Source organism: Astatotilapia calliptera, chromosome 14 (genome assembly GCF_900246225.1).
Source record: "Astatotilapia calliptera chromosome 14, fAstCal1.2, whole genome shotgun sequence".
Classification (NCBI taxonomy): domain Eukaryota; kingdom Metazoa; phylum Chordata; class Actinopteri; order Cichliformes; family Cichlidae; genus Astatotilapia; species Astatotilapia calliptera.
This window is the reverse complement of record NC_039315.1, coordinates 31,264,936-31,281,831: the sequence shown is the minus strand read 5'-3', so window position 1 is coordinate 31,281,831 and position 16,896 is coordinate 31,264,936. Positions and strand designations below refer to the sequence as shown.

General features: G+C 41.0%; 1 protein-coding gene across 1 annotated transcript in view; it reads right to left on the bottom strand.

Moving 5' to 3' along the window:
* LOC113035750 (calsyntenin-2) overlaps positions 1–16,896 on the bottom strand; it is a 338,907-nt gene that overhangs the window by 159,296 nt on the left and 162,715 nt on the right. The window contains exon 3 of the mRNA XM_026191409.1: positions 210–405. Within this exon, the coding sequence (XP_026047194.1) occupies positions 210–405 (196 nt within the window). The remainder of the gene's footprint in view (positions 1–209; positions 406–16,896) is intronic.

Here is a 16,896-nt window from a genome sequence, read left to right as displayed (position 1 = left end):
GAGTTTAGACATTGTCTTCATGAATAATTCATTCTTTTCTACTTTGTAGCCTTACACAATGTAGCCCAAGCACTTGACATGCATTATTAACTCGGGTTTTGTTTATTTAATTGTCTAGGCCTTGCAGTTGGTGGTATTTTCGTGTCAGTGCATTCTGTCCACCTTCGCAAAGCCTGCTTTATTCAAACCCCATTGTCTGTTTTACTCACTTGTGGGACTTCTTGCCCTCGATGCCCCCAGGGCCCGACCCGCAGTCATGAGCTTGAATGATGAAGGTGTATTCCTTCTGTAACTCGCAGTCCACCAGGCCCCGTGCCCTCAGCTGGCCCTCACCGGACGTACCGTTCAGCACCACTGCCTCGAACGGTGCGTCCAGCCCGTGTATGTTGAATGCACAGATCTCTCCTAGAGAGCAGGGTGGTAGAGAAGAGAGAAGGAAAAGGAAAGATGAGGTCAGATTTAATCAGTGTCTGTCACACAGAAACCAGCTAGACAGAATTCTGTGTGTAAATTAAGCAAACAAAAAGCTTTTTTGGGGAGAGGAAGTTCAAGAAAAAAGTTTGCCTTTACTAGATGCCTGAAATGTTCTTATCCATCATGCAAACCCACCAGAGAGCACCTGACTGGTCCCAGATTCAGTCTGCAGCGTGACATGACCCTAAACTTCAGAAGGAGCCCCGCTACAGATGGCCGACCCCCACAGAGCCTTGATATTGACATTATGAAGCCAGTGTGTGGCAGGTTCTCCAAGATGCTTGGAACAACCTACCTGCCAACTAACTCATTTTCACAATCAGATTACGCTAACATTGTAGGAAAGAAATGCTGACTTAATTTAACATTTATGGATGTTCCTGTGGGTCCAACTCTTAATTGTATTGCACAGAAGAAACACATGCTTTCTGGGAATATTGCTGAGCTATTTATTTCCACCAGCAGCCACTGTAAGAGATATTGTTGCGATATTCATATCTGCTCTGTGCTGCCCTATCTGCAGTGGAGGAGAAATAACAGTTGTAACTGTTTCACACATGCTCTCAGCATCATCCTTGAGAAAGATACCAGTGCAGAGAATACATACGTGGTGACATACTGGAAAGAATAATAAAAATGTAAAGAAAGTAGATTACTAAAACCTCATGATTTTTATTTGGGAATTATATAAAAAAAGGTCTAGCCCACTCCTGCCTGAGAAAGTTCATGAATAAAGTTAAAATGCTCTACACTAACAATCACAGGCTCATTTGTAAGACTCTACATTAGAACCTCACTGTCTTAATTTAGAAATTTAGCAAAGTTTAAAGCCGTTATGTTATTTTCAACTCTATATTTGGATTCTTGATCTCTAGTAGAGTTTATACAGATTTATAGTTAATAAAAATACAGATTTATTTTATATTGCTTGTTCCGCTCTCTATTCAGTCACAGTCTGAAACAAGCTTAGGCTTCTTTCTCTTTAAGCCAACTTACTTGTGATTGGCTGTCCCCCTTAAACAAAAAGAACCATACAACTGACACTGAACATACACTCCACAGAAAAAAGCTCCAGTCAGATAGCAGATTCAAACCTACTTGCTGTTTCACCTACTTGCTGTGAAACAACAAGAAGTTTGTGGTATCTAGATGACTTAGACCTCAGAGGGTTAAGTAACATACCTGTCCTTAAACAGAAGACAGAAAGTGCTTTACGACTGCGTTTTACAGGTTCCTTTGTGTTGTACAGCAATATTCCTGATGTAGCTTTGTTACGTTTTCTTAATATTGTAAGTGTTGCTCAAATGATGTGAGAACGTTATTTAAAGTGTAAGAAGTACAGTTAATTCCATGGTAAGGTTTAACACCTCGCTTAAAAGAAATTCTTTAATTTAAACTTTATTTGATCTAAAGTGTATTGTGGCTGAATAAAAGCTGGTCAAAACAAACCCTAACGTTTACTTCTTGGTCACCTTGGGTTATTCCTATCGCTCCTTCACAGGTGCACAACGAAACATACAGGCAAAGCAAAAAGCATCAGAAAGTCACACTGGAGCATTTATAAATAGATCAAACTCGCAATCCCGCCAATGCCCCTTCGTACTTAGTGTCTAATTGCTCTTGTGAGAAACACCAAGGACATTCCCACCGTTTCTCCACCCAACATGGAGCCATTCTTAGTAGTGCACCCAAAAGCAACATTAAGCACAATTGAGTTACACAGAGGCTCAAGCAAAACTAAAACAGCTCAAAGTCACCCTTGTAGCGAGATATAGAGCAAGAAAATCCATTTAAATCCAGAGTGAGCAGCTGACATGAGCAAAACAAAAGAGGCGAGAGAAGGCTGACATTTATTAGCAGGAGAGTATAAAGAAGCGGTCCATTTGTGGGGTCGGAACGCTTTCTTTTTCTTCTTAACTTCGAGAACTGACATCCTCTTGTGCTTCCACTGGTGGGATTTCAGGAAATCACTTAACGTGCTGGTCTCACACTCTGACCTGTGACGGCTAATTGCGCTGATATCACTTAAACTAACAGCGAGGACTAAATTGGATTCCCAAGCAGCTTTGTGTGCACATTGCTCCTGGCAAATTCTGATAAGAGCAACTTTATTTTCTGCCCCCCTTCATCCTGCTTCTGTCATAATCCCCGCCACCTCACCCCGCCCACACCCAACTCTCCCGCCCCCTCCCTTCCAGTTAGGGGCAGGGGCTCTGAGATGACAATTTGCCTGCAGACAAGCTATAGGCGAAGAAAGATGAAGAAAGAGCAGACGGAGGGAAAAAAAAAGGGCAGAAAGTAAGAGAATTGAAAGGGTTGGGAGGTGTCAACATTGTTTGGTTACTGTAAAGGACCCCCCCCCCCCCCCCTTCCCTTTTCTGTATTGTCTGAACAATGACTTATCAGACTTAAATGGGCCCCCATGTCATGGAGAAGCACGGCTTGCCGGCAAGAGAAAAATCATAAAATGGCACCGAGCAAACGGTGTGAGACGGCGAGTGACAGAAGATGCAACAGTCTTGACGTGAGGCTTCTCTCGACAGTGCGCCACCACCACACAAAACAGGAAAATGGAAAATCCATCACTGCTGGAGCGAGAAATAAATCCAATACACAGGCAAGTGCAGAAGCTTCCCATCAGGGCGAATATGCTGAAGATATGCTGATGGTGCGCACGCCCACCGTCGAGGCTGGGTGGCCTGACGTGCTCCATCGTGATTTAATTGTAGCTGAAGGGGAGAGGCAGGGAGAAGGGTCAAGGTGACCGCAGGAGGTGTGTGTGTGGGGGGGCGGGTGGAGTGGGGTGGGGGGCTCCCTCTTAAGTCTCAAAAGAACACTGTGAGTGGTTCCAGCTGCCAACAGACCTGTCATTTTTTTGCCATTCTTTTCCTTTCTATCTATCACTTCACTCCAGACCTGATAAGTGTTTTGCCACCTACAGCGAGGCAAAGATGGGCGGTGGAGCGGGATGGGGGAGAGGGGACGAGGTGGAAGAGCACTGGCCCCTGGAGGCAGGTGAGGAACAGATGTTGGGCGGATGGAACTTGGCAGAGGCATAGCGCTCCCAAACGCTAATTACTGCGCTAAACTGTTAGCTAAATATGCATCTCGGTGTCACATTAGACTTTTAAGAGGTAGATTTACGATCAGAAGGAACTCTGTCTTCTTGAAGGGGGGTGAGGTGGGGGACATTTAAAACTAATGGATGCAAACTAATGGATAGTGTGAGTGCAGTGCTGTTTCTTTATTAGTTTATTTTCTGGCTAATCACCACTGTTTAGCATAATAAATTGCTTTTATGATCTTCAGCACTCCATATAGTAGGCCTGCAGCATTTTTAATCACTATATGCTTTTATGCTTTACACACTGTAAAACTTTGAAACTAACTTACTCGACTATGCCTGATTTGCCCCCCTCTTCTTTGCTACCTCATTCTCTGCTGCTGTGATTACTGCGTTTCCCCTTGGACATCATTACATTTTCATTTAATCAACTCTGAATTAAGGGTTGTCTATTAGTTAGTAGAAAGTGCACTCTGGACCTAAGCTGCTGTCCTGTTGGTGTCAGAAGTCGTCCAGTGCTCAAACACCTCAAGGGAATCTGGCACCGGTCCACTCTGCACTATCTTAGAGGACGGAGAGCTCATTATCACTGAAGGCAGAGCTGCTTTACCGGCAATATTGGCTTGTGTTTGCAGAGCTGGAGGAGTGTGACAAAATATCAGGGGCCTCGACGCCTTGGGGCCCCAAGTTATTATCAAAGCTGACAAAGCATTCTTGATGAGCTGCCTGTATCTTAATATATACACAAGCCGAAAAGGTGCTTTCGCTCACGAGTGCAGAGATATGCGCGGCAGCTGTTTACCGAGCATTTGAGCGAGGAGTAAAAGTGGAGATATCAGGCGAGGAAGCAGTCACACTGCTGAGAGGAAGACGAGGAAGAGAAAGATATAGAGATAGATGAAAGGAGGAACTGAGAAGGATGGGAACATGGCCACTGCTGCCTTAGGGCAGCTCCGATTTCCCTACTGGAGAATGACCAAAGCACAGGCATGAGTACACACACGTTCACTCAAACAGTGCCAGCTCGGCGGCTCTAATCAGAGCCGACATGCCTTTCATCCTCCTACTGTTGGAACAAACACCAGATAGACAGCAAGTAAATCAGATTTCTGGATCTCATACTGCTACCGAGCACATTCTGGAAGAGGAATCATTTCGCTGGCACTGAAATGTTTGCGTTCACTTAATATTTCCCCTTGTTGCTGTTAGTAAACCGGCCCTGTTTGCAGAAGAGTTGCTGTGTTTTATGAGGTTTACACAGTTGTCATGATTTCAGCTGCTTTTCCAATTCTGACGTGGGATCAAATTATCTGGTGTATTAGTCACCTCTGCAACCTACTAATTCTCCTGCTTACTTCAGCCCCCACCCTCAAAAAAAAAAATGCAATCAACACACCCACAAGCACACACCCCGGCCCCTCTCAGCTGCAGTGCAGAGATAGAGCACGAGCCTCATAACTCTGCTGAGGGACGAAATTGAAAATGCTGTAATTATGCTCTTCATGAAATTAGCTAGCAGAGGAAAAAAAACACAATTGAGAAGCTGTCCATTTCTGAGATAAGGATTAATACTAATCAAGTCCACATGTTCTGACTGCGGTGCATGAAAACTGAAGTGGTGTTTCTGTACAGTGAGCGCCTCTGAGTGTTTGTCGGAACGGGGATTTTTAATTAAACTACAGCTTTCTCAACAGGGGTTTAAAGCGGGGAGGAAGTGGGCTTGCGTGTGTTCGACTGTTGCAGAAGGGGTGCGAGTTGATTTGCTCGACCTCGTGGGTGCCACCCCCACTGCCACCTCCCTTCTCTCCTCTCCTCTCTGTTAATTACATTAAAGGCCCCTCACACAGTGTTAATGACATCCCACTGTCTTCTATCAGAGTGAACACCCACCGTGTGTGTGTGTGTCTGTGAATGTGTGTGTAGGCATGTGTGAGAGAGTGAACAGTGGAGGATTGAACCTTCTACACTCAGACACTCACGTCAAGGAAGCAATGGGTGCCCCCCCTGAAATCAGCTCATGCTGTTGTTGTTCATAAGCATGTAGACGGTATGTATCTGCACTATCCCTGCTCCTGATGTGCAGAACAGCGTTCTGTATTAGTACAGTGAACACAGAAAACTGCACGGTGGGCTGCCCGTGACCTTTCCAGTAAGTGCAATCTGCCAACCAAATCAAGCATGTAGCTTCCAAAGATTACAGCTCACTCATCAAAGTTTACATCCACTCACAGGTCCAGGTTTCTCATCACAGGTACGTGGGAATTTCCTTTTCTGCACGGTGATTCAATTGGTGGGTGTAGTTTGGTAGGAAGAAAAAGGAAATACTGTACATGAAAAAGTGTTGTTTTTTTTTTTTTTTAAGGAACTGGGTCAACATTTCAAAAAACAGCACAACCTACACCAAGAAAATCTAGGTTAAGTACAATAGGTCAAATTAAAGTGCAAACTGGATTTAGTAGTGAATGTGGAAAACACTAAGCCTTGAACCTTTGTAGAACCTACGATGTTATCCACCTAAACGGCTGAAGTCGCTGTCAGCATTTATGCTCATGCTTGTGCAGTATGTGTTAATTACCGTGTGGTTGCTTCTCAACTCTGGCCCCCTGCTCTTGGTTGTAGTCAGTTTTCTTTCAGCACATTTGTCCCTCTGGTCCTTCTTTGTACATTCGAACACATCCGTTCTGATAGCTTCTGCATTGTCCCTCCAGGAATTTACTGACATTTGTGATTGATGCTATGATTATTATTGTTTATATTAAGATGATGATGATTCTCTCAGTGATAAATTCAAATTCTTGACATGTAGTTGCATATGTAGGGAGCTGCACATCACGTTTCGCATTGGTTACAGTTTAAGTTTTCAGTGGGGTTTGTGGTTAAGGAGTACATTTCCCGCTGAAGCATAAATCCCCAGTAAGCTGTGATCCAGCAGGAGAATCAACAGTCAGATTTGGTGTGACATGAAATGCATTGTGCATGAGATATATGCATGGAATTTGTGGCTCATGTGAACAAATCTTTGCCTGAGACCAAGGATAGTATAAATATCAGAACATTGATGCATACAATTATGGCAATTATGACGTGTGTCTTTTACTCCTGACTTGTCACCAGTTTATGTCACATTTAAACGAACTAAATAAGCACCGAGATTCAATGTGAAGAGTTAATATTGTGGCGGACTCTGACGCCACCCATATGGAATAGATACAAACTTTATAAATCTTATAAAGTTTGTATCTGTCTGTGAAATTTGTATGAAAAGCATACAAGAGTGAAAACAGATATAAGATCCCTTGAAAAATTATATAAATGAAATTATATTATATAAATGTTTTGGATACTTACTAAAACAATATATGAAAGTAATGAGAAAGTGGCCACTTTCATGAGTAAATCATATAAGCCCTATGATTCACTATATGAAGTAGGCCACATCTTATGCAAGTTTTTTCTATTTCTTTTCCAAATGGGCAGTCACCAGCAATGTAGGCTGCCTGCTCAACCAGGAGAGATATGACTGCGTTCGAACCCAAACTCGGAGCGTTTCAAAAATATAACCAAGTAGTTTCAAGTGCCTGAACCCAACAAGCGAGTGAATTCAGAAAGTAAGTGACAATGACACAAATCCGTGAGTGTAAATGAAGTGTAAAACACAAATCACAAACACACAAATGACAATTTCTTCACTGACAAACTTGTGACTCTCCCCAAGCTTGCACCACTCCTCCAATTTTATAATTCAGTTTTTTCACAGAGAACAGCTTCCTCTCCTCTACAACAAGCCACCAAAGCCAAAGGATCTAGTCATATCTCATATCTTTGACGGAACAGCAATATTTGATGCCCTGCGATAAGAACTTATTGGTATCACTTTATTTTTAGGTTATGGTTAGAGTAAAATCGCTGTTTAATGGTTTATGAGTTTCCTCTGCATACTTCACAGTCCCTCCCTGCCTAGTGCACATATGAATTAAATTAACTGAGCTCGTCACACAAGCTTTGGCTTTTAATGTAGTGCTCTTCAAACACAAGCCAAAATTACCTTAGTTACTTCATCAGTGTAATACTTTATAGAGTTTTTGGACTACCCCAACACTGAGAAGAACTTTCTATGATAAATGCACAGATTTAGATGTTTAGAAGTGGGTAAAAACCCTAACCCTCTAGAAGCATCTAAAAGTGCTGTAGAAGTATCGCAGTATGAGTCCGGTTAGGTCAGATTTTTGGGTGAATCAGCATGGGGTTTTCGGTTTCATCTCTCCAGGCATTTCATTGGACAGCACCAAAAAAATTTTAATAACTCAAGGCTACTTTGTCATAGCAGCTTCAAAGGTCTGTTAGCGCTGCCAAGTGTGTGCAATGACACACACCCACCTCGCCTTATATGTCAGTAAAGTTAATCACAAACCCCAGGGGGCAACATGTCAATTACTTCAACTTGGAGCAGGGCCAAAGCACTGCCGTGCAGGAGTCAAACCATCAATAACAGACTGGCATCCGATGCAGCACCAGCTAAATCATTACAGTAAACACAAACACTTCACTTTAATCAGCTGGCAGCTTACATCCACCCACAGAATATTCACTGCTTTCAGTCAGTGACGGCCAGGAAAGGTGAAATTTCCCGACAGTGATCTAAAAATTGACATTGGGCAATTTTTTGAAAAAACAACTTTATTCTATTTCCTGTTGCTGATTTAAGGCATGGCTCACATTGGAAACTGTATCCACCAAGTGCTAATTGAGGGGAAAAAAGATAATGCCATAAAATGAATCAATATAAGGCTTTAATTAAGATCAATTCCATTATTTTGTGTCATAGAATGACTTTGTAAGGCCTTTCTACATGTAAAACGCAAGTTCTTTGACACAACTCTTTCCTCTACGCTGAATACTGAAATATGATTGGCCTTCCAAAAATGGTGAGAGGAGGTAAAAAACCACAAAAGCAACCAAAGAGAAAAAACCCGCTAAACATTAACAAAACAAAGCCAAGGCAATCACATTAAACACAGAGAGAAATCAATAGTTTCTATTTTCCAATTCTGTTCATGGAAATGCCCTCGAGGGAGAGCATGTGTCCTTGTCTGAGCAAGGCCAGTTAAAGTTCAATGTGTTCAAATATCCGTATCAGAGTTTATGACCCCCATTAATGCCTCAGAGGATGTTCTCTCCACAGTCGAGCAACATGATGAAGCAAAGACCATCACACCGCTGACACTCTCTTTGATCATGGATAGAGTTTATTAGATCTAAGGTCAGCAAAGCCAAACAAAATCAAAGAACAACCACACAATAGAATATTTAGAGTACATGCAAACCTGATTACGTGCCAAGTTTTCTTCACAGCAGAAATGCAACCGAGCCCACAAACGTTTTTCATGTGTTTTTTAATACAACGCAACAACACCCTGGCTTTGTTTCGACGTTTACAGTATTTCAGTTTTATTTGTTTTTCACCAGTGTAGCATGCAGTGCTTTATTGAGCTTTATAGGCCCGAAATTAATGTCAGAATGATCCACTAAGGCTCAGGCAGGGATTATGAGAAGCTCGTTTCAGATATCAGTTTAACTCTCGCACTAACTGGATTATTGATGCATCTAAGCCATTTGCACTGTTCAGCTTTTCATTTTACTAAACTAAGAGAACAGTTAGCCAGTCCTGTTGCCTGGAAGGCTCTGCTTACATTTCTGTTTGCTATCTTTCTTCTGATTGGATGCCCACAGCAAACAGAAGGATTTAATTACATTCTGGCTTCACTCACACAAGCATAAAGAACAGTTGGTGACCCCTTGGCAACCTCCAGTCACTATTCCCTGATTCCACAACTGATTGCTACCAGAGGGTTACTGACCTTAATTAAAACAATAATTAAAAAATAATAACTTTACAAATGTAATCAGTTCAAAGATACAAAGAAGGTTTTTATGAGTCCTTCTCGTTTATTTTTATATACCAGTCATGTCTGCATGAGTACAAGAGAACGGTGAGTAACAAAAACAGATGACCCTCAGCAATTTGAAACACGAGAACAGAAACGCACGCACACAAACACACAGATGAGGATCTGTGCCATCCCATCCCATTAGTAGTGATCTAATGTGATGGCTGTGGCTCACTTGGTAGAACAGGCTGTCAACTAATTGAGAGGTTGGTGGTTCCATCTCTGAATGCTCCAGTCAAAGTATCCTTGGGCAAGATACTGAACCCAGATGTTTATCGGAGTGTGAATCAATAGATAGAAAGCACTTAGATGTAGAAAAGTAAATGTGTGTGTGTGAAAAAGACATGTTGTGTAAGGTAGATTAAGTCGTGCATTAAATAAGAACCTGACAATTTACCTCTGCAAATGTTGTCTCACAGCAGCGTCCACATAGTGTTCGATTAACAGAACTATATGGCAATAAGAGGTATGCATTTTATTGATTTTTACTGCTAAAAAGGTTTTCTATATAGCAAACTTTAAACTGGGTAAAGTAATCGTATGTTATGAGGAAAACAAGACACAACTTGAGATACAAAGTCACACAAAAACTTCCACTGGGAAAATCCATTTATATGTATCTATTTCTGTCGGCATCAGCTTCATTGTTTTACAACAAAAACAGGGATTTAAACTTTTTTATATATTCGAATGAAAGATTTGATAGTGTCAGAAGTTCATGTTTATATCATAATAATAAGCTGAAATGAACCCGAATCAGAGAATGACCACTGCAGGGATCACCTGGCATTTTAATGCATCTGTTCATTTTAAAGCCATTCCAAATATTATTTCTAAGCTTACCAAAAGGCATCACCCACTGCCCTCCACAGAGCCCAGAGGAAGATTAAAAAGTCCCAGTTCCAAAAATAACTACTCTGACTCTCCATTATGTCACTCCACTCTGCCCAAATACAGGCTGAAATCCTGCCATCGAGCTATCGATCATCTCGTCGTGTACCGACGGCTCCGGCAGTCAGGCCCAGCTGTTCACCATCATCACCACTGAGTGTTATAGGCTCCGGTCCAACCACACAATGGATGTGGCTCCACTCAGCTTTCCTTACTCTGCCCGTGATTTAACGAAAGCTGGACCAAAGCCAACAAGGCATAAGGCTTCGATCGGCGCATTTGGGGCTGAAATGAGGCAGGAACCAAAAGTCTGGATGTTTGTAAATGCTACAGAGAATTGGTTTATCAGAAAATCAGTTGCGATATCGTTTATGGCAGAGGCATCGTGTCCCAACTGACCAAAACACAAAATGTATTCTAATCTTGTTTATGCTCTATTAGGGAATTTGAGAGGGAAACCAGATGAAAATATTGATGCTGCTGCCCATATCTCTGGTGTATTTTATATGTAAATTGCCATCAGTTGCATCATCCTGTTTAAAAGCTCCCGCAGCCAAAGGGTCCACGAGGCAGGAACATATCTTCTTTTAGTGCATTCTGTGGTAATGACTGTGTTAGGCTGTGTTAGCGAGCGGGAATGGAGTGCAGGACGGACGACTTGCTGTGGAACGCTGACGACTATGAAACGCAGCGGGCTCACATGACACATCCACCATCACTGCTGGCAGTGTTTACCTTTGGGGGGGAAGTGTACAGTGTGTCTGATAACAGCTGCAGAGAAAATGTTGTTACTGTGTTGGTGTGACGTCCCTGGAGAAAACTCCTAGAAGATTATTTTTATACTTGTGCCTCGGAGATCTACAAAAGGCACCACAATCTTGGCATTTACATCAAACAGCAAGACAGATGTGACAGATGAGCTATTCTGACAGCTACAGTAGAGACATGATTTCTGCTTTTCCAGCGTTCACAACACTTGAATGCCCTCTTTAAAGCCTCTGTTTCATTTCATTAAAGCACTGTGCTTTTGAGACCAGATTGGCTCTTCCCACACATGGATGTGGCTACGCTTCCCCCTGTGCTAACAGTCCATTTCAAATACCACTGTGTACATGATAAGTTGTGTAAAGATGCAAAACGGCAACAAAGACAACAAGTAAAACAACCCAAACACACACCTACGTTTCCTATAATGCAACTTAGTAACTTACATTAGACGCTGATTTCCTGGCAAATGTTTCACATGATTTTCTAAACCACACACACAGAGCTCAGAAAAATGGCAGAAATCATTCCAGCCCCCCTCCAAGCACTAAATATCTGAGAAATGGTTTATAACTATAAAAAATTTCATCACTGTAGACAGTGTGTTCACACATGGAAATTATAGCTCTCCTCACTGTGATTCATTAGTTTTCTATACACCAGTCCCGACTTTAGACTACTCTTTTCCACTTCTAATGTGCTGTTATATGCTTCTTTAATACTTATGTAGTGGCTATAGAAGCTAACAAGGAAGCAGTCTTTGCATCAATGCCAAAACAGCTAAATAGGCTAATTTATAACTTTAGCCTGCCAATAATGTCAACTAATTTTGGGCTTGATCGGGTGAACCCTCCCTTAGTTGCACTGCAATCGGCGTAGGCTGCTGGGGGGGGGGGGGGGGGGGGGTTTCCCATGTTGCACTGAACATTTGTTTTTCACTCACTGTGTGTTTATACACAACTCTGCAGTTAATAAGTAGTAGTTAATCTCCAGTTCTCTTCCACAGCCGCACCTCCCTAAAGCCTGGTACTGCTAGATGTATCTTCCTGTTGGAAGGGAGTTTTTTCTTCCCACTGTTGCCAAGTGCTTGTTCATTGTAGGGCCTTAACCTTACATTATAAAGAACCTTGAGTTCTTGGTATTTTTGTGGTTTGGTGCTATATAAATGAAGTGGCACTGAACTGAATATTTTTAAACACATTTTGGCTTATTGTGCTAGAATGAATGCTGTGTGAGTTGAATGTTGTATTATGGTTTAATGTCTTCACTTTGCCTTCCGCAGTGTGAACAGTTACTGTGATCAGCACGTGGTTCGGGGAAAGAGTGTGAAACAAATGAAACATTTTCATCACGGCATTCGTCAAAGCTGCTGTTTTTAAATCAGTTAAAACTGTCACCACAGTGGCATTTAACAGATTTTTTTTTTTTAAATGGCACATGTTGGTCCTTAGAAACATGAAGCAATAAGTGAGTAAAATGAAACTGAAATACAAATCAAAGGTTTATTTTTTTCATATGATAAACGAGGAAATTATGCAGGGGCAGGGATAAGATAATAATAGATAAGAATATTTTCTTCTTCCTGCTCCTTTTCACACATGGTTGTAGTGCTTTTTGATAGCAAGTGTGGTTGGTTTGTTTGAATTGTTGTACCAAGTGTGAAATAAATAAATAAATGAAATGAAATGCTCCAATATAAACTGGATATATACCAAACAAGTATCTTTCATTTGACCTGATTCCATTTAATTTTAATGTTTTACATTTTTCATATGCAGCAACATTACATGTAAAATTTACCTGGAATTAAATTAGTTAAAGTGAGCAGTTTGGGAATAGTTGCTCCCTCCCTCCGTCCTGAAAAGTTACCCACTGGGAAACTCTAAAACTCAGCTCTTAGCTCAGCTTTTCAGAAGCTTCAGTTTAAATATTTCCAGCAGTTAAACCTTTCAAAGAAACTCTAGTAAAAGTATGATATATTTCTATTTTCCCTAAACACAAAGTAATCGTTCCAAGAGGCAAAATATTACCTGAGCTCTCATTGGAGAGAAGTTTGCATTTGCACAAGCTGTGAAAAATGACTTTTTCCACCAAGGTCTGCTGGCACCAGTGGGTCACCATCGCTCACTGCTACAGTTCAAATTGGCCTAGGAACCTGGGATTGTGAAAGCAGGGTAGTCCCTGCCACAAACTGTATATATATGTGTCTGTGTGTGTGCGTGTGTGTGTCTGTGTGTGTGAGAGAGAGGTGTTAGAGCAAGTAAGCATGAAAGATAAGAGATTATGGGAGCAACAATACGCACCACAAAAATACCCTATAGATGGGATTTCTTGCTGTCTGCACCTGTTTTTCTAGAACTCTGCATGTGTGTGTGTGAGAGAGAGGGGCTGGTCTCTTGCTGTTCCTATACCTGTCTCTTTTTCTAACTAAAAATGTCGATGTCTGTGCATGTGTGTGCACGCGAATGCCCACTCTATCTCTATTGTCCAGTGTGTGCTTCTGTCTCTGCACACTCCTGAAAACCTGCACAGAGTGAAAACACTCAGTGATTGGCTGGCAAACATGGCCTCTATCCCTCCTATCATTTATTTCTCTCATTCGCTCTCTCATTTATTCCTGCCGTTCAGCTGCTGCCATTTCTCAAATTCAGCTTCTTATTAAATGTCTGTCATCTGTGCCATTTGTCCATGGTGCTGCGTTCCCCCATTCCCTCATTTGCCCTTCATGCCATTCTGTCCTTCTCTTGCTTCACCTTGCTGGAGAATTAAAGCTTGTGTATTCTGCTCTGATATTGTGTTCTTATCCTTTATTTACACAGCTTTGTTAGAAAAAGGACACCTGACTGGATGTGGCTTGACCGGAGCATTAAATGAGTTCATTGCTTATGTAAGTGGAACCATCTTTTTGGATCAACCGTCAAACTGTTGTATCTTCTCAATTAATTATGAATAAAACCAAACACAGAGGCCCTGACAAAACTGTGGTCTAGCTTACTAACTAAAAAAGAAAGCACTAAATTATAGGTTGTGTAAACATTTTTAATAATTATCCGATTAATCGTTTTAAAGAAACCGGATACATTCCAACCCTGTTTCGATGCGTACTTAACGTACCACGGTTTCAACAAAAAGATGCTGCTGTACTTAAATACCTGTTGCATGCTGATGGGCATCAAAGCTAGTTGTCATTTCCACCTCACTGCCAAATTAGATGTCTATCACTCTCTTTCCTGTCTGCTTCCTAGCTTCCTATCCTTGGCAAGAGGACCTCAGCGGATCACTCAAGAAAGGCCCGTGGGACACTCGAGTCAAACTGCACTCCTTCTTCAAAGCACAGCCAGTGAGAGTGAAACGTGATTAAACCTGGCAACACATCTCCTTACAGCTTTTAGCGGCTTTATGATTAAAATGTTTTCTCCTGATAAATGAGGACGGGTCACATTTCCCGCAGTGTCACTTCTCATGCTGCTGATACACTTTACAAGAAGGTTAATTTCCAATGTAACGATGAATGAGGGGGAAAAAAGCCCAAACAAGTACTTAACTGGCCTTCAAAGTACATCTGTAGATATTTGCTGAAATATTTGAGAAGAATCTGTTGTTACAGGCTTTTCTTTGGATCTTGACACTGTTTTTTCTTCAAGACAAATCAGTCTATGAATAATGGCAATAATGTATGACCGTAATATATATGAGTTTTCAGTTACTTGACATGAACAATATGATATTATTACTGCTGGTACTGTAATTCTGTTCTTTCACATAATGATCACACATTAAAGAGGCAGCTTTCCAGCTTTCAGCCCTTAGCGGGCCATTAAATCCTTACGCTAAGGGTGGCTCATTGACCTATCTTTATTCCCATAGTGTGGCATTATCTCCAATCAGCTCAGTATATCACAAAATTACACAGATTACACAGGTCTGGGCTGAGAAATGGACTGATGGTCCAAATAAGAGGTAATTTAACAATGTGTTCTTTCCATCATAAAACCCTAATAAATGTTCCTTTAAAATTGCAGAATTACAGTAATGACATTTCAATAACCACCCTTAGATCAAGGTAGCAGGAAAAGGCCAGATACAGTGGATATACTTTCTGTGTGCTGTTGCTGGCCAACCAAGGGTGGGAAGCTGAGTGCAAACTGAACTTCAAGAGCAATTTTCTTTCTTTGTCTTTTAACTTATGATGTTCAAACAACATTAAAAAAAATAAGAGTGCCACCTTTTATTTAGTTGATGTGTATGAATCTGTCTCATCCATCATCTCTCATTCCTTCCATTTAAATATCCACTGATTATTATTCAGCATTAAAGGATACCACCATCAATGACACACACTGAAAGATGCCAACATGTTCTCACTCCCAACATATTACGGTATGTGACAAATCGTCAGGATGTTACGCTTTCGGCCACCCAACACGTTCCTGTGTTACGTGTTCAGAAAAAGGTGGAAACATGAGAACCGTTTGGACTCAATCTGCACATATATATATTCATTTTATTTTAATCGCTTTCGAAAACACTATCTAACACCATTAAGGTTGTGGTTAAGGTTAGGATTAGGGTTAGGGCTCAAATACATGGCTGGAACGTGTGTTACCAGTTGGAGCGTCATTCTATTGGATTACATCCACAATCGGGCGCGTATCATAGGGACGCGGAAGGTTACCTTTTCCGTACCCGTGGGACGCCTCGGGATGTGACAAATTGTTGGTTATGTTACGCGTTGGGAATGAGATTGCTCCCTTATTTATCTGTCATGGATGTGAAGAGTAAACTCACACAGTCATATAATTCCTTTAAATACTTATATGATGTTCATTGACATTGATATTATGCGTTAATAACTGTTTAACCTCCTATCATATAAACCTCTGCTGATTTGTGTGGATTCTTTAACATCAACACATTCTTCATTATACATTTACTAGATGTTAAACATCGACTTATTAACAGCTGACTTATCTGCAAGCACCAGATCTTAAGTAATAATAATGATTTGCTAAATTTAATAGATGTATTAATATACTTATTGAGAGATAACAGTGCTTAATGGGCGCCTTTATCTGGACTATTATAGAGCACAGTGTTAAAAATCAATCAACCAATCACGTCCAAACAAGGATGAAATTGATTTTGGGATGCTTAGGGCTGAGTGCTGGCACATTCAGTCACCATATCCATATTCAACATCAACAACTAATAAAGACAACAACTGCCTTGTAACACTTAGTCACCTGTTAATAAGTCGACGTTTAACTTATGACAAGAACATTGATTTAAGGTAATAAGGTTTAAGGTGTAAGAGGTGTCTGTAACAAAACCCTTGTCTAAGTTTTTATGTAATTATACATACAAGAACTGCTGGTAAAACAGACTTTAACTCTTAATTTGTTGATAAGATCTGCATGTTAATTGTAAAAAATAAATAAATAAAAAAAATATTATCATTAATGAATAACATTATACTGTCCTCCATATACAAATACATTAAAACGTAGTCATAGCAAGTTTTTCGGGTGTTTTTGTCCACAGTGAACTGATCATTAATAACTCTGTGAATCACTTGGATAATGACATCTGAAAAAAAGCCAATTGAAGCCAGGAGTTAGAAACCTGGAGTCTAATCAATCAAAAAGAGAAAATTGCTGATTTGCACAAGACTTGTAAGGTATTCTAAAAGAGATTGATCAGCTCATCGTATTGACAAACTGTGGCGACTCAGCCAAGATAACTTTAAAGGCACAG